Source organism: Heptranchias perlo, chromosome X (genome assembly GCF_035084215.1).
Source record: "Heptranchias perlo isolate sHepPer1 chromosome X, sHepPer1.hap1, whole genome shotgun sequence".
NCBI classification, from domain to species: Eukaryota; Metazoa; Chordata; class Chondrichthyes; order Hexanchiformes; family Hexanchidae; genus Heptranchias; species Heptranchias perlo.
The window spans coordinates 14,736,606-14,760,452 of record NC_090370.1 but is presented as its reverse complement, the minus strand read 5'-3'; the positions used below and the strand labels follow the sequence as shown (position 1 = coordinate 14,760,452).

The following is a 23,847-nucleotide window of genomic DNA, read 5'->3' as shown; positions in this document are numbered from 1 at the left end:
GGGATGGTCCCTATCCTGTACATTCCACAGGGATGGTCCCTATACTGTACATTCTACAGTGATGGTCCCTACACTGTACATTCGACAGGGATGGTCCCTACACTGTACATTCTACAGTGATGGTCCCTATACTGTACATTCTACAGGGATGGTCCCTATACTGTACATTCTACAGGGATGGTCCCTATCCTGTACATTCTACAGGGATGGTCCCCACACTGTACATTCTACAGGGATGGTCCCTACACTGTACATTCTACAGGGATGGTCCCTATACTGTACATTCTACAGGGATGGTCCCTATCCTGTACATTCCACAGGGATGGTCCCTATACTGTACATTCTACAGGGATGGTCCCTATACTGTACATTCTACAGGGATGGTCCCTACACTGTACATTCTACAGGGATGGTCCCTATACTGTACATTCTACAGGGATGGTCCCTATCCTGTACATTCCACAGGGATGGTCCCTATACTGTACATTCCACAGGGATGGTCCCTATACTGTACATTCTACACTGATGGTCTCTATACTGTACATTCTACAGGGATGGTCCCTATACTGTACATTCTACAGGGATGGTCCCTATCCTGTACATTCCACAGGGATGGTCCCTATACTGTACATTCTACAGGGATGGTCCCCACACTGTACATTCTACAGGGATGGTCCCTACACTGTACATTCTACAGGGATGGTCCCTATACTGTACATTCTACAGGGATGGTCCCTATCCTGTACATTCCACAGGGATGGTCCCTATACTGTACATTCGACAGGGATGGTCCCCATACTGTACATTCTACACTGATGGTCTCTATACTGTACATTCTACAGGGATGGTTCACATACTGTACATTCTACAGGGATGGTCCCTATACTGTACATTCTACAGGGATGGTCCCTATACTGTACATTCTACACTGATGGTCCCTATACTGTACATTCTACAGGGATGGTCCCTATACTGTACATTCTACAGGGATGGTCCCTATCCTGTACATTCCACAGGGATGGTCCCTATACTGTACATTCTACAGGGATGGTCCCCACACTGTACATTCTACAGGGATGGTCCCTACACTGTACATTCTACAGGGATGGTCCCTATACTGTACATTCTACAGGGATGGTCCCTATCCTGTACATTCCACAGGGATGGTCCCTATACTGTACATTCTACACTGATGGTCTCTATACTGTACATTCTACAGGGATGGTCCCTATACTGTACATTCTACAGGGATGGTCCCTATCCTGTACATTCCACAGGGATGGTCCCTATACTGTACATTCTACAGGGATGGTCCCTATACTGTACATTCTACAGGGATGGTCCCTATACTGTACATTCTACAGGGATGGTCCCTACACTGTACATTCTACAGGGATGGTCCCTATACTGTACATTCTACAGGGCTGGTCCCTATACTGTACATTCTACAGGGATGGTCCCTATACTGTACATTCTACAGGGATGGTCCCTACACTGTACATTCTACAGGGATGGTCCCTATACTGTACATTTTACAGGGCTGGTCCCTATACTGTACATTCTACAGGGATGGTCCCTATCCTGTACATTCCACAGGGATGGTCCCTATACTGTACATTCTACAGGGATGGTCCCTACACTGTACATTCTACAGGGATGGTCCCTATACTGTACATTCCACAGGGATGGTCCCTGTCCTGTACATTCTACAGGGATGGTCCCTATCCTGTACATTCCACAGGGATGGTCCCTATACTGTACATTCTACAGGGATGGTCCCTACACTGTACATTCTACAGGGATGGTCCCTATACTGTACATTCCACAGGATGGTCCCTATACTGTACATTCTACAGGGATGGTCCCTACACTGTACATTCTACAGGGATGGTCCCTATACTGTACATTCTACAGGGATGGTCCCTGTCCTGTACATTCCACAGGGATGGTCCCTACACTGTACATTCCACAGGGATGATCCCCATACTGTACATTCTACACTGATGGTCCCTATACTGTACATTCTACAGGGATGGTCCCTACACTGTACATTCTATGCTGATGGTCCCTATACTGTACATTCTACAGGGATGGTCCCTATACTGTACATTCTACAGCGATGGTCCCCATACTGTACATTCTACAGGGATGATCCCCATACTGTACATTCTACACTGATGGTCCCTATACTGTACATTCTACACTGATGGTCCCTATACTGTACATTCTACACTGATGGTCCCTATACTGTACATTCTACAGGGATGGTCCCTGTACTGTACATTCTACAGGGATGATCCCCATACTGTACATTCTACACTGATGGTCCCTATACTGTACATTCTACACTGATGGTCCCTATACTGTACATTCTACAGGGATGGTCCCTATACTGTACATTCTACAGGGATGGTCCCTATACTGTACATTCTACACTGATGGTCCCTATACTGTACATTCTACAGGGATGGTCCCTATACTGTACATTCTACAGGGATGGTCCCTATACTGTACATTCTACAGGGATGGTCCCTATACTGTACATTCTACAGGGATGGTCCCTATACTGTACATTCTACAGGGATGGTCCCTATACTGTACATTCTACAGGGATGGTCCCTATACTGTACATTCTACAGGGATGGTCCCTATACTGTACATTCTACAGGGATGGTCTCTATACTGTACATTCTACAGGGATGGTCACTATACTGTACATTCTACACTGATGGTCCCTATACTGTACATTCTACAGGGATGGTCCCTATACTGTACATTCTACAGGGATGGTCCCTATACTGTACATTCTACAGGGATGGTCCCCATACTGTACATTCTACACTGATGGTCCCTATACTGTACATTCCACACTGATGGTCCCTATACTGTACATTCTACAGCGATGGTCCCCATACTGTACATTCTACAGGGATGGTCCCCATACTGTACATTCCACAGGGATGGTCCCTATACTGTACATTCTACAGCGATGGTCCCCATACTGTACATTCCACAGGGATGGTCCCCATACTGTACATTCTACAGGGATGGTCCCTACACTGTGCATTCTACAGGGCTGGTCCCTACACTGTACATTCTACAGGGATGGTCCCTACACTGTACATTCTACAGGGATGGTCCCTATACTGTACATTCTACAGGGATGGTCCCTATACTGTACATTCCACACTGATGGTCCCTACACTGTACATTCTACAGGGATGGTCCCTACACTGTACATTCCACAGGGATGGTCCCTATACTGTACATTCCACAGGGATGGTCCCTACACTGTACATTCTACAGGGATGGTCCCTATACTGTACATTCTACAGGGATGGTCCCTATACTGTATATTCTACAGGGATGGTCCCTACACTGTACATTCTACAGGGATGGTCCCTATACTGTACATTCTACAGGGATGGTCCCTATACTGTATATTCTACAGGGATGGTCCCTACACTGTACATTCTACAGGGATGGTCCCAACACTGTACATTCTACAGGGATGGTCCCTATACTGTACATTCTACACTGATGGTCCCTACACTGTACATTCTACCGGGATGGTCCCGACACTGTACATTCTACAGGGATGGTCCCTACACTGTACATTCTACAGGGATGGTCCCAACACTGTACATTCTACAGGGATGGTCCCTATACTGTACATTCTACACTGATGGTCCCTACACTGCACATTCCACAGGGATGGTCCCTACACTGTACATTCCACAGGGATGGTCCCTACACTGTACATTCCACAGGGATGGTCCCTATACTGTACATTCGACAGGGATGGTTCCTACACTGTACATTCTGCACTGATGGTCCCTACACTGTACATTCTACAGGGATGGTCCCCATACTGTACATTCGACAGGGATGGTCCCTACACTGTACATTCTGCACTGATGGTCCCTACACTGTACATTCCACAGGGATGGTCCCTATACTGTACATTCGACAGGGATGGTTCCTACACTGTACATTCTGCACTGATGGTCCCTACACTGTACATTCTACAGGGATGGTCCCCATACTGTACATTCGACAGGGATGGTCCCTACACTGTACATTCTACAGGGATGGTCCCTATACTGTACATTCTACAGGGATGGTCCCCATACTGTACATTCGACAGGGATGGTCCCTACACTGTACATTCTACAGGGATGGTCCCTATACTGTACATTCTACACTGATGGTCCCCACACTGTACATTCTACACTGATGGTCCCTATACTGTACATTCGACAGGGATGGTCCCTACACTGCACATTCCACAGGGATGGTCCCTACACTGTACATTCTACACTGATGGTCCCTACACTGCACATTCTACAGGGATGGTCCCTGTACTGTACATTCTACAGGGATGGTCCCCATACTGTACATTCGATAGGGATGGTCCCTACACTGTACATTCTACAGGGATGGTCCCTATACTGTACATTCCACAGGGATGGTCCCTACACTGTACATTCTACAGGGATGGTCCCTATACTGTACATTCGACAGGGATGGTCCCTACACTGTACATTCTACAGGGATGGTCCCCACACTGTACATTCTACAGGGATGGTCCCTATACTGTACATTCTACAGGGATGGTCCCTACACTGTACATTCTACAGGGATGGTCCCTATACTGTACATTCTACACTGATGGTCCCTATACTGTACATTCTACAGGGATGGTCCCTATACTGTACATTCCACAGGGATGGTCCCTATACTGCACATTCTACACTGATGGTCCCTACACTGTTCATTCGACAGGGATGGTCCCCACACTGTACATTCCATCGGGATCGTCCCTACACTGCACATTCTACAGGGATGGTCCCTATACTGTACATTCCACAGGGATGGTCCCTATACTGTACATTCTACATGGCCGGTCCCTACATTGTACATTCCACAGGGATGGTCCCTATACGGTACATTCCACAGGGATGGTCCCTATACGGTACATTCTACAGGGATGGTCCCCACACTGTACATTCTACAGGGATGGTCCCTATACTGTACATTCCACAGGGATGGTCGCTATACGGTACATTCCACAGGGATGGTCCCTATACTGTACATTCCACAGGGATTGTCCCTATACGGTACATTCTACAGGGCTGGAGCTGCAAAAAGAGAATATGAAAAGAAACTTGCAAGGGATATCAAAACCAATACGAAGAACTTTTATAGTTATATTAGGAAAAGGAGGGTGGTCAGGAGCAGTGTTGGCTCCTTAAAAAGTGAAAGCAGGGATATTGTCATTGACAATGGGTAAATGGCGGACATGTTGAACAATTACTTTGCGTCTGTAGTTACAGTAGAAAAAGAGGATAGCATGCCGGAAATCCCAAGAAAACTAATATTGAATCGGGGACAGGGACTCAATAAAATTAACATAAGTAAAGCAACAGTAATGAAGAAAATAATAGCACTAAAGAGTGACAAATCCCCAGGCCAGATGGTTTCCATCCCAGGGTTTTAAAGGAAGTAGGTGAGCAGATTGCAAATGCCCTAACTATAATCTTTCAAAGTTCTCCAGATTCAGAACTGTCCCTCCAGATTGGAAAATTGCACGTCACTCCGCTTTTTAAGAAAGGAGGGAGAGGGAAACCGGGGAATTATGGACCAGTTAGCCTAACATCTGTTGTGGGGAAATTGCTGGAGTCTATAATTAAGGATAGAATGACGGAACACCACGAGAATTTTCAGTTCATCAGAGAGAGCTCGCATGGATTTGTGAAAGGTAGGTCATGCCTGACAAACCTCATTGAATTTTTTGAAGAGATGACTAAAGTAGTGGAGAGGGGAATGTCAATGGATGTTATTTATATGGACTTCCAGAAGGGATTTGATAAGGTCCCATATAAAAGAGACTGTTAGCTAAGATAGAAGCCCATGGAATCGAGGGAAAAGTACGGACTTGGTTAGGAAATTGGCTGAGTGAAAGGTGACAGATAGTAGGAATAATGGGTAAGTCCTCACATTGGCAGGATGTGACCAGTGGAGTCCCGCAGGGATCTGCCTTCGGCCTCAATTATTCACAATATCTATTAATGACTTAGATGAAGGCATAGAAAGTCTCATATCTAAGTTTGCCGATGACACAAAGATTGGTGGCATTGTAAACAGTGTAGATGAAAACATAAAATTACAAAGCGATATTGATAGATTAGGTGAATGGGCAAAACTGTGGCAAATGGAATTCAATGTAGACAAATGTGAGGTCATCCACTTTGGATCAAAAAAGGATAGAACAGGGTACTTTCTAAATGGTAAAAAGTTAAAAACAGTGGATGTCCAAAGGGACTTAGGGGTTCAGGTACAGAGATCATTGAAGTGTCATGAACAGGTGCAGAAAATAATCAATAAGGCTAATGGAATGCTGGCCTTTATATCTAGAGGACTGGAGAACAAGGGGGCAGAAGTTATGCTGCAGCTATACAAAACCCTGGTAAGACCGCACCTGGAGTACTGTGAGCAGTTCTGGGCACTGCACCTTCGGAAGGACATACTGGCCTTGCAGGGAGTGCAGCGTAGGTTTACCAGAATGATACCCGGACTTCAAGGATTAAGTTACGAGCAGAGATTACACAAATTGGGGTTGTATTCTCTGGAGTTTCGAAGGTTAAGGGGTGATCTGATCGAAGTTTATAAGATATTAAGGGGAACGGATAGGGTGGATAGAGAGAAACTATTTCCGCTGGTTGGGGATTCGAGGAGTAGGGGGCACAGTCTAAAAATTAGAGCCAGACCTTTCAGGAGTGAGATTAGAAACCATTTCCACACACAAAGTGTGGTAGAAGTTTGGAACTCTCTTCCGCAAACGGCAATTGATACGAGCTCAATTGCTAAATTTAAATGTGAGATATATAGCTTTTTGGCAACCAAAGCTGGAAAGGGATATGGGCCAAAGGCAGGTATATGGAGCTAGATCACAGATCAGCCATGATCTTATCAAATGGTGAAGCAGGCACGAGGGGCTGAATGGCCTACTCCTGTTCCTATGTTCCGATGGTCCCTATACTGTACATTCTACAGGGATGGTCCCTATACTGTACATTCTACAGGGATGGTCCCTATACTGTACATTCTACAGGGATGGTCCCTATACTGTACATTCTACAGGGCTGGTCCCTATACTGTACATTCTACAGGGATGGTCCCCGTACTGCACATTCTACAGGGCTGGTCCCTATACTGTACATTCTACAGGGATGGTCCCTATACTGTACATTCTACAGGGATGGTCCCTATACTGTACATTCTACAGGGATGGTCCCTGTACTGTACATTCTACAGGGATGGTCCCGATACCTGACATTGCAGAGGGCCGGTCCCAAAACCGTACATCCTACAGGGCTGGTCCACATACCGTACATTCTACAGGGATGGTCCCTATATTGTACATTGTTGGTCTCTATACTGTACATTCTACAGGGATGGTCCCTATACTGTACATTCTACAGGGATGGTCCCTATATTGTACATTGTTGGTCTCTATACTGTACATTCTACAGGGATGGTCCCTATACTGTACATTCTACAGGGATGGTCCCTATATTGTACATTGTTGGTCTCTATACTGTACATTCTACAGGGATGGTCCCTATACTGTACATTCTAGGGGGATGGACCCTATATTGTACATTGTTGGTACCGACACTGTAGATTCCACAGGGATGGTCCCAACACTGCACATTCAACAGGGATGGTCCCTATACTGTACATTCCACACTGATGGTCCCCACACTGTACATTCTACAGGGATGGTCCACATACTGCAAATTCCACAGGGATGGTCCCTAAACTGTACATTCCACAGGGATGGTCCCTACACTGCACATTCCACAGGGATGGTCCCTATACTGTACATTCCACAGGGATGGTCCCTATACTGTACATTCCACAGGGATGGTCCTACACTGCACATTCCACAGGGGTGGTCCCTATACTGTACATTTCACAGGGATGGTCCCGACACTGCACATTCCACAGGGATGGTCCCTACACTGCACATTCCACAGGGATGGTCCCTACACTGCACATTCCACAGGGATGGTCCCCACACTGCACATTCCACAGGGATGGTCCACATACTGCACATTCCACAGGGATGGTCCCCACACTGCACATTCCACAGGGATGGTCCACATACTGCACATTCCACAGGGATGGTCCCGACACTGCACATTCCACAGGGATGGTCCCTGCACTGCACATTCCACAGGGATGGTCCCCACACTGCACATTCCACAGGGATGGTCCCGAAACTGCACATTCTACAGGGATGGTCCCCACACTGCACATTCCACAGGGATGGTCCCCACACTGCACATTCCACAGGGATGGTCCCCACACTGCACATTCCACAGGGATGGTCCCGACACTGCACATTCCACAGGGATGGTCCCGACACTGCACATTCCACAGGGATGGTCCCTGCACTGCACATTCCACAGGGATGGTCCCCACACTGCACATTCCACAGGGATGGTCCCGAAACTGCACATTCTACAGGGATGGTCCCCACACTGCACATTCCACAGGGATGGTCCCCACACTGCACATTCCACAGGGATGGTCCCCATACTGTACATTCTACAGGGATGGTCCCAAAACTGTACATTCTACAGGGATGGTCCCTATACCGTACATTCTACAGGGATGGTCCCAAAACTGTACATTCTACAGGGATGGTCCCCATACTGTACATTCTACAGGGATGGTCCCTATACTGTACATTCTACAGGGATGGTCCCCATACTGTACATTCTACAGGGATGGTCCCCATACTGTACATTCTACAGGGATGGTCCCCATACTGTACATTCTACAGGGATGGTCCCCATACTGTACATTCTACAGGGATGGTCCCTATACTGTACATTCTACAGGGTTGGTCCCTGCACTGTACATTCGACAGCGATGATCCCCATACTGTACATTCCACAGGGATGGTCCCCATACTGTACATTCTACAGGGATGGTCCCCAAACTGTACATTCTACAGGGATGGTCCCCATACTGTACATCCCACAGGGATGGTCCCCATACTGTACATCCCACAGGGATGGTCCCCATACTGTACATTCTACAGGGATGGTCCCTATACTGTACATTCTACACGGATGGTCCCGATACTGTACATTCCACAGGGATGGTCCCTATACTGTACATTCTACAGGGATGGTCCCTACACTGTACATTCGACAGGGATGGTCCCGACACTGCACATTCTACAGGGATGGTCCCTACACTGTACATTCGACAGGGATGGTCCCCATACTGTACATTCTACAGGGATGGTCCCTACACTGTACATTCTACAGGGATGGTCCCGACACTGTACATTCTACAGGGATGGTCCCTATACTGTAATTTCTACAGGGATGGTCCCTATACTGTACATTCTACAGGGATGGTCCCTATACTGTACATTCTACAGGGATGGTCCCGATACTGTACATTCTACAGGAATGGTCCCGACACTGCACATTCTACAGGGATGGTCCCTACACTGTACATTCTACAGGGATGGTCCCTATCCTGTACATTCTACAGGAATGGTCCCGACACTGCACATTCTACAGGGATGGTCCCTATACTGTACATTCTACAGGGATGGTCCCAAAACTGTACATTCTACAGGGATGGTCCCAACACTGCACATTCTACACTGATGGTCCCTACACTGTACATTCTACAGGGATGGTCCCTATACTGTACATTCTACAGGGATGGTCCCAAAACTGTACATTCTACACTGATGGTCCCTATACTGTACATTCTACAGGGATGGTCCCAAAACTGTACATTCTACAGGGATGGTCCCAACACTGCACATTCTACACTGATGGTCCCTACACTGTACATTCTACAGGGATGGTCCCTATACTGTACATTCCACAGGGATGGTCCCTACACTGCACATTCTACACTGATGGTCCCTACACTGTACATTCTACAGGGATGGTCCCTGCACTGCACATTCTACAGGGATGGTCCCTACACTTTACATTCTAAAGGGATGGTCCCTATACTGTACATTCTACAGGGATGGTCCCTACACTGCACATTCTACAGGGATGGTCCCTACACTGTACATTCTACAGGGATGGTCCCTATACTGTACATTCTACAGGGATGGTCCCCATACTGTACATTCTACAGGGATGGTCCCTACACTGTACATTCTACAGCGATGGTCCCTACACTGTACATTCCACAGGGATGGTCCCCACACTGCACATTCGACAGGGATGGTCCCTACACTTTACATTCTAAAGGGATGGTCCCTATACTGTACATTCTACAGGGATGGTCCCTACACTGCACATTCTACAGGGATGGTCCCTACACTGTACATTCTACAGGGATGGTCCCTATACTGTACATTCCACAGGGATGGTCCCTACACTGCACATTCTACACTGATGGTCCCTACACTGTACATTCTACAGGGATGGTCCCTGCACTGCACATTCTACAGGGATGGTCCCTACACTTTACATTCTAAAGGGATGGTCCCTATACTGTACATTCTACAGGGATGGTCCCTACACTGCACATTCTACAGGGATGGTCCCTACACTGTACATTCTACAGGGATGGTCCCTATACTGTACATTCTACAGGGATGGTCCCCATACTGTACATTCTACAGGGATGGTCCCTATACTGTACATTCTACAGCGATGGTCCCTACACTGTACATTCCACAGGGATGGTCCCCACACTGCACATTCGACAGGGATGGTCCCTACACTGTACATTCCACAGGGATGGTCCCCATACTGTACATTCTACACTGATGGTCCCCATACTGTACCTTCTACAGGGATGGTCCCTATACTGTACATTCTACACTGATGGTCCCCATACTGTACCTTCTACAGGGATGGTCCCTATACTGTACATTCTACACTGATGGTCCCCATACTATACCTTCTACAGGGATGGTCCCTACACTGTACATTCTACAGGGATGGTCCCTACACTGTACATTCTACAGGGATGGTCCCTGTACTGTACATTCTACAGGGATGGTCCCCACACTGCACATTCTACAGGGATGGTCCCTACACTGTACATTCCACAGGGATGGTCCCCATACTGTACATTCTACACTGATGGTCCCCATACTGTACCTTCTGCAGGGATGGTCCCTGCACTGTACATTCTACAGGGATGGTCCCTACACTGTACATTCCACAGGGATGGTCCCCATACTGTACATTCTACACTGATGGTCCCCATACTGTACCTTCTGCAGGGATGGTCCCTGCACTGTACATTCTACAGGGATGGTCCCTACACTGTACATTCTACAGGGATGGTCCCTACACTGTAACTTCTACAGGGATGGTCCCTATACTGTACATTCTACAGGGATGGTCCCTACACTGCACATTCTACAGGGATGGTCCCGACACTGCACATTCTACAGGGATGGTCCCTATACTTTACATTCGACAGGGATGGTCCCTATACTGTACGTTCTACAGGGATGGTCCCCATACTGTACATTCTACAGGGATGGTCCCTATACTGTACATTCTACACTGATGGTCCCTATACTGTACGTTCTACAGGGATGGTCCCTACACTGTACATTCTACAGGGATGCTCCCTATACTGTACATTCTACAGGGATGCTCCCTATACTGTACATTCTACAGGGATGGTCCCCATACTGTACATTCTACAGGGATGGTCCCTACACTGTACATTCTACAGGGATGGTCCCCATACTGTACATTCTACAGGGATGGTCCCCATACTGTACATTCTACACTGATGGTCCCTATACTGTACATTCTACAGGGATGGTCCCTACACTGTACATTCTACAGGGATGGTCCCTATACTGTACATTCTATAGGGATGGTCCCTATACTGTACATTCTACAGGGATGGTCCCTACACTGTACATCCCACAGGGATGGTCCCTATACTGTACATTCTACAGGGATGGTCCCCATACTGTACATTCTACAGGGATGGTCCCTATACTGTACATTCTACAGGGATGGTCCCTATACTGTACATTCTACAGGGATGGTCCCTATACTGTACATTCTACACTGATGGTCCCTATACTGTACATTCTACAGGGATGGTCCCTATACTGTACATTCTACAGGGATGGTCCCTATACTGTACATTCTACAGGGATGGTCCCTATACTGTTCATTCTGCAGGGATGGTCCCTATACTGCACATTCTACAGGGATGGTCCCTATACTGTACATTCTACAGGGATGGTCCCTATACTGTACATTCTACAGGGGTGGTCCTAATACTGTACATTCTACAGGGATGGTCCCTATACTGTACATTCTACAGGGATGGTCCCTCTGCTGTACATTCCACAGGGATGGTCCCTATACTGTACATTCTACAGGGATGGTCCCTATACTGTACATTCTACAGGGATGGTCCCTATACTGTACATTCCACAGGGATGGTCCCTATACTGTACATTCTACAGGGATGGTCCCTATACTGTACATTCTACAGGGATGGTCCCTCTGCTGTACATTCCACAGGGATGGTCCCTATACTGTACATTCTACAGGGATGGTCCCTATACTGTACATTCTACAGGGGTGGTCCTAATACTGTACATTCTACACTGATGGTCCCTATACTGTACATTCTACAGGGATGGTCCCTATACTGTACATTCTACAGGGATGGTCCCTATACTGTACATTCTACAGGGATGGTCCCTCTGCTGTACATTCCACAGGGATGGTCCCTATACTGTACATTCTACAGGGATGGTCCCTATACTGTACATTCTACAGGGATGGTCCCTATGCTGTACATTCTACAGGGCTGGTCCCTATACTGTACATTCTACAGGGCTGGTCCCTATAATGTACATTCCACAGGGCTGGTCCCCATACTGTACATTCGACAGGGATGGTCCCTACACTGTACATTGTACAGGGATGGTCCCTACACTGTACATTCTACACTGATGGTCCCTATACTGTACATTCTACAGGGATGGTCCCTATACTGTACATTCCACACTGATGGTCCCTATACTGTACATTCTACAGGGATGGTCCCTATACTGTACATTCTACACTGATGGTCCCTATACTGTACATTCTACAGGGATGGTCCCTACACTGTACATTCTACAGGGATGGTCCCTATACTGTACATTCTACAGGGATGGTCCCTGTACTGTACATTCTACAGTGATGGTCCCTACACTGTACATTCTACAGGGATGGTCCCTACACTGTACATTCTACAGGGATGGTCCCTGTACTGTACATTCTACAGGGATGGTCCCTATACTGTACATTCTACAGGGATGGTCCCTAAACTGTACATTCTACAGGGATGGTCCCTATACTGTACATTCTACACTGATGGTCCCTATACTGTACATTCTACACTGATGGTCCCTATACTGTACATTCTACAGGGATGGTCCCTACACTGTACATTCTACAGGGATGGTCCCTATACTGTACATTCTACACTGATGGTCCCTATACTGTACATTCTACAGGGATGGTCCCTACACTGTACATTCTACAGGGATGGTCCCTGCACTGCACATTCCACAGGGATGGTCCCTATACTGTACATTCTACAGGGATGGTCCCTATACTGTACATTCTACAGGGATGGTCCCTGTACTGTACATTCTACAGGGATGGTCCCTATACTGTACATTCTACACTGATGGTCCCTATACTGTACATTCCACACTGATGGTCCCTGTACTGTACATTCTACAGGGATGGTCCCTATACTGTACATTCTACAGGGATGGTCCCCACACTGCACATTCTACAGGGATGGTCCCTACACTGTACATTGCACAGGGATGGTCCCTATACTGTACATTCTACAGGGATGGTCCCTACACTGTACATTCTATGCTGATGGTCCCTATACTGTACATTCTACAGGGATGGTCCCTATACTGTACATTGCACAGGGATGGTCCCTATACTGTACATTCTACAGAGATGGTCCCTACACTGTACATTCTACGCTGATGGTCCCTATACTGTACATTCTACAGGGATGGTCCCTATACTGTACATTGCACAGGGATGGTCCCTATACTGTACATTCTACAGGGATGGTCCCTACACTGTACATTCTACACCGATGGTCCCTATACTCTACATTCTACAGGGATGGTCCCTGTACTGTGCATTCTACCGGGATGGTCCCTGTACTGTACATTCCACAGTGATGGTCCCTATACTGTATATTCTACACTGATGGTCCCCATACTGTACATTCTACAGGGCTGGTCCCCATACTGTACATTCTACAGGGATGATCCCTATACTGTACATTCTACAGGGCTGGTCCCTATACTGTACATGCTACAGGTTTGGTCCATATACTGTACATTCTACAGGGATGGTTCACATACTGTACATTCTACAGGGATGGTCCCTATACTGTACATTCTACAGGGATGGTCCCTATACTGTACATTCTACAGGGATGGTCCCTATACTGCACATTCTACAGGGATGGTCCCTGTACTGTACATTCTACAGGGATGGTCCCTATACTGTACATTCTACATTGATGGTCCCTATATTGTACATTCTACAGGGCTGGTCCCTACACTGTACATTCTACAGTGATGGTCCCTATACTGTACATTCCACACTGATGGTCCCTGCACTGTACATTCCACAGGGATGGTCCCTATACTGTACATTCTACAGGGATGCTCCCTGTACTGTACATTCTACAGGGATGGTCCCTATACTGTACATTCTACAGGGATGGTCCCGACACTGTACATTCCACAGGGATGGTCCCTATACTGTATATTCTACACTGATGGTCCCTATACTGTACATTCTACAGGGATGGTCCCTACACTGCACATTCTACAGGGATGGTTCCTATACTGTACATTCTACAGGGATGGTCCCCATACTGTACATTCTACAGGGCTGGTCCCTATACTGTACATTCTACAGGGATGGTCCCTACACTGTACATTCCACAGGGATGGTCCCCATACTGTACATTCTACAGGGCTGGTCCCTATACTGTACATTCTACAGGGATGGTCCCTATACTGTACATTCTACAGGGATGGTCCCTGTACTGTACATTCTACAGGGATGGTCCCTATACTGTACATTCCACAGGGATGGTCCCTGTACTGTAAATTCTACAGGGATAATCCCTGTACTGTACATTCTACACTGATGGTCCCTATACTGTACATTCCACAGGGATGGTCCCTACACTGTACATTCTACAGGGATGGTCCCTACACTGTACATTCTACAGTGATGGTCCCTGTACTGTACATTCTACAGGGATGGTCCCTATACTGTACATTCTACAGGGATGGTCCCTATACTGTACATTCTACACTGATGGTCCCTGTACTGTACATTCCACAGGGATGGTCCCTATACTGTACATTCCACAGGGATGGTCCCTACACTGTACATTCTACAGGGATGGTCCCTACACTGTACACGCTGCAGGTTTGGTCCTTATACTGTACATTCTACAGGGATGGTCCCCTTACTGTACATTCTACAGGGATGGTCCCTATACTGTACATTCTACAGGGATGGTCCCTACACTGTACATTCTACACTGATGGTCCCTATACTCTACATTCTACAGGGATGGTCCCTATACTGTACATTCTACACTGATGGTCCCTATACTCTACATTCTACAGGGATGGTCCCTGTACTGTACATTCTACCGGGATGGTCCCTATACTGTATATTCTACACTGATGGTCCCCATACTGTACATTCTACAGGGCTGGTCCCCATATTGTACATTCTACAGGGATGATCCCTATACTGTACATTCTACAGGGCTGGTCCCTACACTGTACATGCTACAGGTTTGGTCCTTATACTGTACATTCTACAGGGATGGTTCCCATACTGTACATTCTACAGGGATGGTCCCTATACTGTACATTCTACAGGGCTGGTCCCTACACTGTACACGCTACAGGTTTGGTCCTTATACTGTACATTCTACAGGGATGGTCCCTGTACTGTACATTCTACAGGGATGGTCCCCATACTGTACATTCTACAGGGCTGGTCCCTACACTGTACACGTTACAGGGCTGGTCCCTACACTGTACACGCTACAGGTTTGGTCCTTGTACTGTACATTCTACAGGGATGATCCCTAGATGTGCATTTTGCAAGATCGATCCCTGTACTGTTCATTCTGCAGGGATGGTCCCTATACTGTACGTTCTACTGGGCTGGACCCTCTGCTCTATATTTAATAGAGCTGGTCGCTATTCTGTGGATTGTACAGGATTGGTCTCTATACTAAAGATGCTGCAGGACTGGTTTGTATACTGTGTCTAGAAGACTGGCCCTTAAACGAAACTAGTCTCGATATTTTATATCTTACATTGATGCAAATTAAAGTGTTGCTCTCTACACTGTATACATTACAGTTTTGTTTAAGGACTGTATGTGTTGCAGGACGGTTCTCTATACTGTATATACCACAGGGCTGGTCTCTCTGCTGCATATATTACAGGGTTGCTCTCTATATTGTACCTGTTACAGGAATGGTCTCTATTTTATATATATATATATACCAATACCTAGGTATTATAGGCTGGTTTCTACACTGCACACAATGCAGGGTGCTCTTTACATTGTATCTATTTGAAGGTTGGTCTCTATAATGTGTTATAACATTGGCCCCTATACTTATGTACTATAGACTGGTCTCTGTTTGTATATCTTACAGGACTGGTCTCTGTATTGTATGCATTACAGTACTGGTCCCTATACTACAAGGCTGGTCTCTCTATTGTGTACATTATAGGTCTCATCCCTATACTGTATATATTACAGGGCTGGTGTCCATATACATGATTGAGTTGCTCTCCATACCATATATATTACAGGATTGGTCTCCATACTGTAGATATTAGTGGGTAAGTCTGTAGACTGCATATAATAGAGCTGGTATCATGCTGTATATAGTGCAGGGTTTATTTCTATACTATGTATAATTGGCTTACTGTCTAGACTATATATATTACAGTACTGATTTCTATACTGTCTATATTGTTGAGCTGGTCTCTGCACTGTAAATACTATGGGCTGGTCTCTATTCTGTATATATTACAGGGTTGATATCTATACTGTAGATACTAGGTTAGTCTCTATACTTTATACACTATCGGGCTGGTCTCTATACTGTGTATATTACAGACCTGGTTTTTATGCTGTCTATATTGCAGGGCTGGTATTTTTATTCTTTAGGTTAGAGAAGATTTTAGGTTAATCTATATATATTGTATTTATTACAGTCCTGATCTCTATACTATATAAATTAGAGAGCTGGGGTCTATACTACATATATTATAGGGTTGGTCTCTATACTGTACATATTATCTAATTAATAGGTTAATATCTAATGCATATGCTACAGGGCTTATCTTTAAGCTGTATATTTTAAATGGCTGGTCTCTATACAGTATACACTAAAGAGCTGGTCTCTATACTGTATATATTAAAGAGCTGGTTTCCATACTGAAGATATTACTGGGCTAGTCTCTGTACTGTATTTATTATAGGATTAGTCTCTCTATTGTATATTACAGGTTTCTAGATTGTATTTATTACAGTATTTGTCTCTGTACTGTATATATTCAGGACTGGTCTCTATACTGTAGATATTTTTAAAAATCTCTATACTGTATTTATTAAAGGACTGCTCACTGTACTTTATATATTAGTGGGTGAGTTTCCACTGTCTTTTTTACAGGACTGTTCTCTGTACTGTATATGTTACAGAACTGCTGTGTACTATATATTATTTGGTTTGTCCCTACTTTTTAATATTACTGAGTGAATGTCTAGTCACTGTGCAGCATTTATTACTTCATGTTCCATTTTAATTTTTATAATTAACTATTCTTTGCCAACACCTATTAGTGGGTACTGCCTCAAGTCAATGACTCTCTGGGTCTTATGAGTATGGGCATTGTTGAGTTTGATTAGCTTGACCATTACTGAGAGCACAACAGGACCCAATGCAGAGTGAATCATTTCTCTCAGTAAGGTGATGTTAGGACTAATTATACAGAAGGTGGAAGGAGGCAGTTTTATGTAACGTCATGCTATACTTACAGAAGGACCAGGGAGACCGGGGAAACCTCTTTCTCCGCGCTGACCAGGAAGACCTACAATACCACGCTGACCAGCCAGACCTTGTGGGCCTGAAGGACCATCGGGACCCTACCAGAGAATGAAAGACAACAGCGCTTAATTACATGAACTTTACAAGTGCAATTATAGAAAGCAGGAAAAAAATGAATCAAGAGAACATTTTTAACACTGACAATAAATGAAACAATAAAGCAGGCACTAACTACTTATCAATGTTTTACTTTATCTTATTCTATACTTACAGGAGGACCATCTTCACCAGGTTCACCCTTCTCACCAGCAGCACCAGCTGGGCCTTGAAGACCAGGGTCGCCAGCACGCCCAGCATGGCCAGGATCACCACGCAGACCTTTAGGACCATCTTTACCAGGAGAACCGGGAGGACCCACTGGGCCTGGGTTACCCTGCAGGAAGAGAAGCAGCCATCAACAAACAGAACTGAAGAAACTTACCCACAGGAATTGGAGGGATGGATAAAAGGAATCTCAACTGAGTCTTTAATAAAATTTAAAATGATACAAAGTACCTTTTAACACTGGCCAACAGTTAAGATTCACTGAATTGCTGTAAGACATACTGAATTAAAATCAGGTCCTTTTGTGTATTTAATTTCATATCCATTAGTTTTCTGGGTTTACATTGTAATGACAATGGGACCTCCATTATCTGTGCTCCAATTAACCCCCCTTTCTGGTTATCTGTCAGAATGTTTGCAGGACAAAGTCTTGCGTGATATATTGGACAGCCCTAACACCAACCTCCTCCCACCTGGCATAAGTTAGCCTCACAGCCTGAGAAAGATTAAATTGAGAAAGATTGAATTGTATATGTCTTCAATCCCACAGCAAGAGTACTACTGTACTGCACACGCAAGACCAAATACGGCAGACTCTCGATTATCTGCCAAGTTCCATTATCCGCCAGTGGTGGGGTTGTGAATTGGTTCCCTCCATTATGGTTGATAGCAGAGGTGCCACTGTATATTATAATTGTTTCTGGTGCTTCTTTTGTTCTAACCATCTAACTTACTTGCTAAGGATAATTTTTATTCTACAGGTTCAAAAAAACGACACACTATAACCCTGAATGTTACTTACATTCGGACCAGGTGGACCAACCCTACCAGCAGCACCAGGGAAACCAGTTGCACCCTAAGAAAGAAATAGAAAAAGAAGTTTAAAATGAGAAATCACTTCAATTTACATCAACGCTGAGCTGGAGTAATCATTAAAACTTAGTTTGATATTACACTTCACACATTATGGGTTTTAATAGCAGAACTTCTCCATCTTGCCTCTCCCTATTTAATCGATACCACTATCATCATTGCTCATTTGAACTTTCCATTCTTGTTCCTCCTCACATTCAAACACACTGTTCCACATGCTCTTCTTCTTCCGTACAAGACCACTACGTTCAAATCAAAATATCTGGCTTGGAACACGATTGGTGGTCAGAGGGATGGGTATAGACTGAGATTATTAAATACACCAGAGGACATGATGGTCCTCTGCTACAGGTGACATTTGGGAGGTGATTAAATCGGTGGAATAGGGTCCATGATAGGGTAGAGTCTACATGGGCTGTGGAAGGGGATTAAATGGGTGGGTAGAGTCTATGATAAAGTAAGAAAACCTACTATACTATGCCTTCTCTATAGTATCTACAGTGGCCGGTTCTACTCATGTACAATACCTGCTGTACCAGATTTTTATTACATCTGACAGTCACTGAATGGGGTCACAAACAGGCATTCCAAAAAGTGTTTTCTGTCGTTTAGGACAATCTGGTAAAGTATGTGGCTGTCATAATATTAGGAAAGGAGCAACATTTTAGCTTAAAGTGGCACTGTTCAAGTGTGATGCAAACATTGTGTGCATCTGCAGTGGAGCAAACATCATAGCCCTGCTTCTGTATTTCCAACATATTTAAGCCATACAGCTATACAGGAGGGTCACACTTCACTGCTAGATCTGTTAGAGCCTGCCCCCACACACCCCGCCCCCCCACCTCACCCCACTCCACCCCAGCAGATGATTAGATTTAGGAGGCAAAGCGAATGATAAGTTTAAGAGCCAGTTGCTTGCTTCTGACTCCTGGTAATTTCCAGCAGCTTCCAGCTTGGAACTGGTCATGTTAGCTCATGGCTCCCAATAGCTCCTTACTTCCAGCTACCAGCAGTTAGCTACTGGTTCCCAGCAGCTTCCAGCTGCCGGTTCCCAACCTCCAGTTCCCAGCTCTTGGTTCCTGACTCCCAACTCTTAGCTGCTGGGTGCTAGTGCTTTTCTCCCAGCTGGGGGCTGCCAGCTTCCAGTTCACGATTGCCAGCTCCCAGTAGCTCCTAGCAACTTCCTGCTCCAAGCTCTCAGCTCCCAGATTCCTGCACATCTACAAACCCTGTCTGAATGAAACACTTTTGTATACCAAAAACCTATCCACATTTTCTGGACAAGACAGTTACATTTAAGCTGATGTCTGAAAAAGGAGAGCTAGAATTCTGAGGATCGGCTTAATGCCTGGTAGTAACACTACAGGAGTATGTTAGTTATCAAGAGGAAAATTTATCCATTTTCATTTTGTTTTAAAGCTCTAACTGAATAAAACCATACTCACAGGAGGACCCTGGGCACCACGAGCACCTTTAGGTCCGGTAACACCTGTTGGACCCTAAAGGAAGGAAAGAAAGAGAAAGTAATTTTAATGTGAACTTATGTCAAAATAATGTCTCCACTGGTTTAACAGAACTATTTATAATATATTTTTTGTCTCACCTGTGGACCAGGAGCACCTGATGGACCCTGAGGACCAGGAGCGCCAGCATCACCTTTTTGTCCAGTCTCACCAGGTTCACCCTTGGGACCAGCCTGACCATCTGCACCCTGTTGGAAAGAAAACGCAGGAGTGTGAGCGACAGCTGACTTGAGAGTGTCCTTAACTACAGACAACAAGCGAGAGGTTGGGGTAAGATCCTGCCTCCCTCAGCCAGGGAGAGATTCCTTCATAAGCCAAAGCAGGGATCCTGAAGGGAGATCCTATCCTTCATCAGCCAAGGCAGAGATCTTGAAGTAAGATCCTATACTTCATAAGGCAAGGCAGGGATCCTAGAGAGAGATCTGGCCTCCATCAGCCACGGGGAGATCCTATCCTTCATCAATAAAGGCAGGATCCTGAGGGGAGATTTGGCCTCCATCAGCCAGGGCGCTGCGGGGGTGGGGGCAGGAGGTCCAACTTTTATGCGTCAGGAAAGATGATATCCTTTATCAGTCGGCGCAGAGATCCTGGGTGGACATCCAGCCTCCAGTAGCCAGGAAGAGAAACCGTTCTCCATCATCCAAGATAGATCTTGCTTTCCATCAGCCGGGTAAGATTCTACCCTTCACCAGCCAGGGCAGAGATCCTGGGGTGGGGTGGGGGGAGATCCTGGCTCTAGCAGCCAGCAGGATATCCTACCTTATCAGCTGGGGCAAACAATTCTGCCCTTCAGCTGCTGGGACAAAACGGGATCAATCCCACCCAATGAGGGGATATTGATGCCACCCTGCAGCTCCTAGTAGGGGTAGGGGCACTCCTATTGCAGTGGGAGTGATGGTTGTTGAGGAGAGTTTGCTGACCAGGTCACTGGCCACCTCACTGAAGAAAACGACACTCATATTATACTGTATGAAAAAATAAATAACCACCAGTCTGAACACTAAAAAGTAATAATAATAAAAATTATAAAGCAGATAATTAAACAAGGCAAATAATTAAAGTATACCAATGCGTTAATGTGTTCATATGGAACTCCTTTGTTTGGTATTTTAACAAGGGTGTTCGTGTGTCTTTATACTACTATCACACAGAGCCATTTATCTCTGTTGGGTAGAGTTTGACTTGCCAATGTGCAACTAAAATTTGTTGTGACAGCTATCTTACTGTAAATTCTGAGTCTATACTTACAGGAGGACCAGCAAAGCCAGCAGGGCCAGGAGGACCTGTCTCACCACGGTCACCCTGAAATACAAAGGTAGGCAGGTTACGCACTGACACTGGAAACAACACTAAAGAACCTGATGATGTTGGGGATTGCGAGGGGAGATCGTGCTCCAAAGGATTACTGCTCACGCTCAGGCAATTGCATTGAGTAACTAGCTATTTCACACCTGCAAAAACTGAGATATCCCAACTAGCATCACATGGAACAGGAAGGTAAATTTGGCTGAAAGGACCTAGCTTGAAATATACTGCACCTATGATCAAATAAAATATATAATAAACTATAAGGGTGTAATATTTGCAATTCTCAAGTCTTCTGGCACCACCTCTATATCTACGGATGTTTGGAAGGTTATGGCCAGTACCTCTGCAATTTCCACCCTTACTTCCCTCCTAGATTGCTGAGGGAAGTAAGGGTGGAAAGTGCGGAGGTACTGGCCATAATCTTCCAAACATCCGTAGATACGGGGGTGGTGCCAGAGGACTGGAGAATTGCAAATGTTATACCCTTGTTCAAAAAGGGTGTAAGGATAGACCCAGCAACTGTAGGCCAGTCAGTTTAACCTCGGTGGTGGGGAAACTTTTAGAAACGATAATCCGGGACAGAATTAACAGTCACTTGGACGAGCGTGGATTGATTAGGGAAAGCCAGCGCGGATTTGTTAAAGGCAAATCGTGTTTAACTAACTTGATAGAGTTTTTTGATGAATTAACAGAGAGGGTAGATGAGGGCAATGCAGTTGATGTGGTGTATATGGACTTTCTAAAGGCGTTTGATAAAGTGCCGCATGGTAGGCTTATCATCAAGATTGCGGCCCATGGAATAAAGGGGGCAGTAGCAACATGGATACAGAATTGGCTAAGTGATAGGAAACAGAGTAGTGGTGAATGGTTGTTTTTCGGACTGGAGGGAGGTGTACAGTGGTGTTCCCCAGGGGTTGGTACTGGGACCACTGCTTTTCTTGGTATATATTAATGACTTGGACTTGGGTGTAGAGGGAACAATTTCAAAATTTGCAGATGACACAAAACTTGGAAGGGTAGTAAACAGTGAGGAAGATAGTGATAGACATCAAGAGGATATAGACAGGCTGGTGGCATGGGCGGACATGTGGCAGATGAAAATTAACGCAGAAAAATGCAAAGTGATACATTTCGGTAGGAAGAACGAGGAGAGGCAATATAAACTAGAGGGCACAATTCTAAAAGAGGTACAGGAACAGAGAGATCTGGGGGTATATGTGTACAAATCATTGAAGGTGGCAGGGCAAGTTGAGAAAGTGGTTAAAAAAGCATAAATAGAGTCATTGAGTACAAAAGTATGGAAGTCATGATGAACCTTTATAAAACACTGGTTCGGCCACAACTGGAGTATTGTGTCCAGTTCTGGGCACCGCACTTTAGGAAAGATGTGAAGGCCTTAGAGAGGGTGCAGAAGAGATTTACTAGAATGATTCCAGGGGTGAGTGGCTTTAGTTACGTGGATAGACTGGAGAAGCTGGGGTAGTTCTCCTTGGAACAGAGACGGTTGTGAGGAGATTTGATAGAGGTATTCAAAATCATGAAGGGTCCAGACAGAGTAGATAGAGAGAAACTGTTCCCATTGGCGGAAGGGTCAAGAACCAGAGGATGTAGATTTAAGGTGATTAGCAAAAGAACC

At 45.4% G+C, this 23,847-nt stretch overlaps 1 protein-coding gene across 1 annotated transcript in view; it reads right to left on the bottom strand.

Moving 5' to 3' along the window:
* Window positions 1-23,847, bottom strand: part of col2a1a (collagen, type II, alpha 1a) — a 174,441-nt gene that overhangs the window by 35,551 nt on the left and 115,043 nt on the right. Inside the window, exons 38-43 of the mRNA XM_067976758.1 lie at window positions 22,152-22,205; window positions 20,984-21,091; window positions 20,826-20,879; window positions 19,310-19,363; window positions 18,455-18,616; window positions 18,174-18,281 (exon numbers count right to left, since the gene is read on the bottom strand). Coding sequence (XP_067832859.1) covers window positions 18,174-18,281; window positions 18,455-18,616; window positions 19,310-19,363; window positions 20,826-20,879; window positions 20,984-21,091; window positions 22,152-22,205 — 540 coding nt within the window. The remainder of the gene's footprint in view (window positions 1-18,173; window positions 18,282-18,454; window positions 18,617-19,309; window positions 19,364-20,825; window positions 20,880-20,983; window positions 21,092-22,151; window positions 22,206-23,847) is intronic.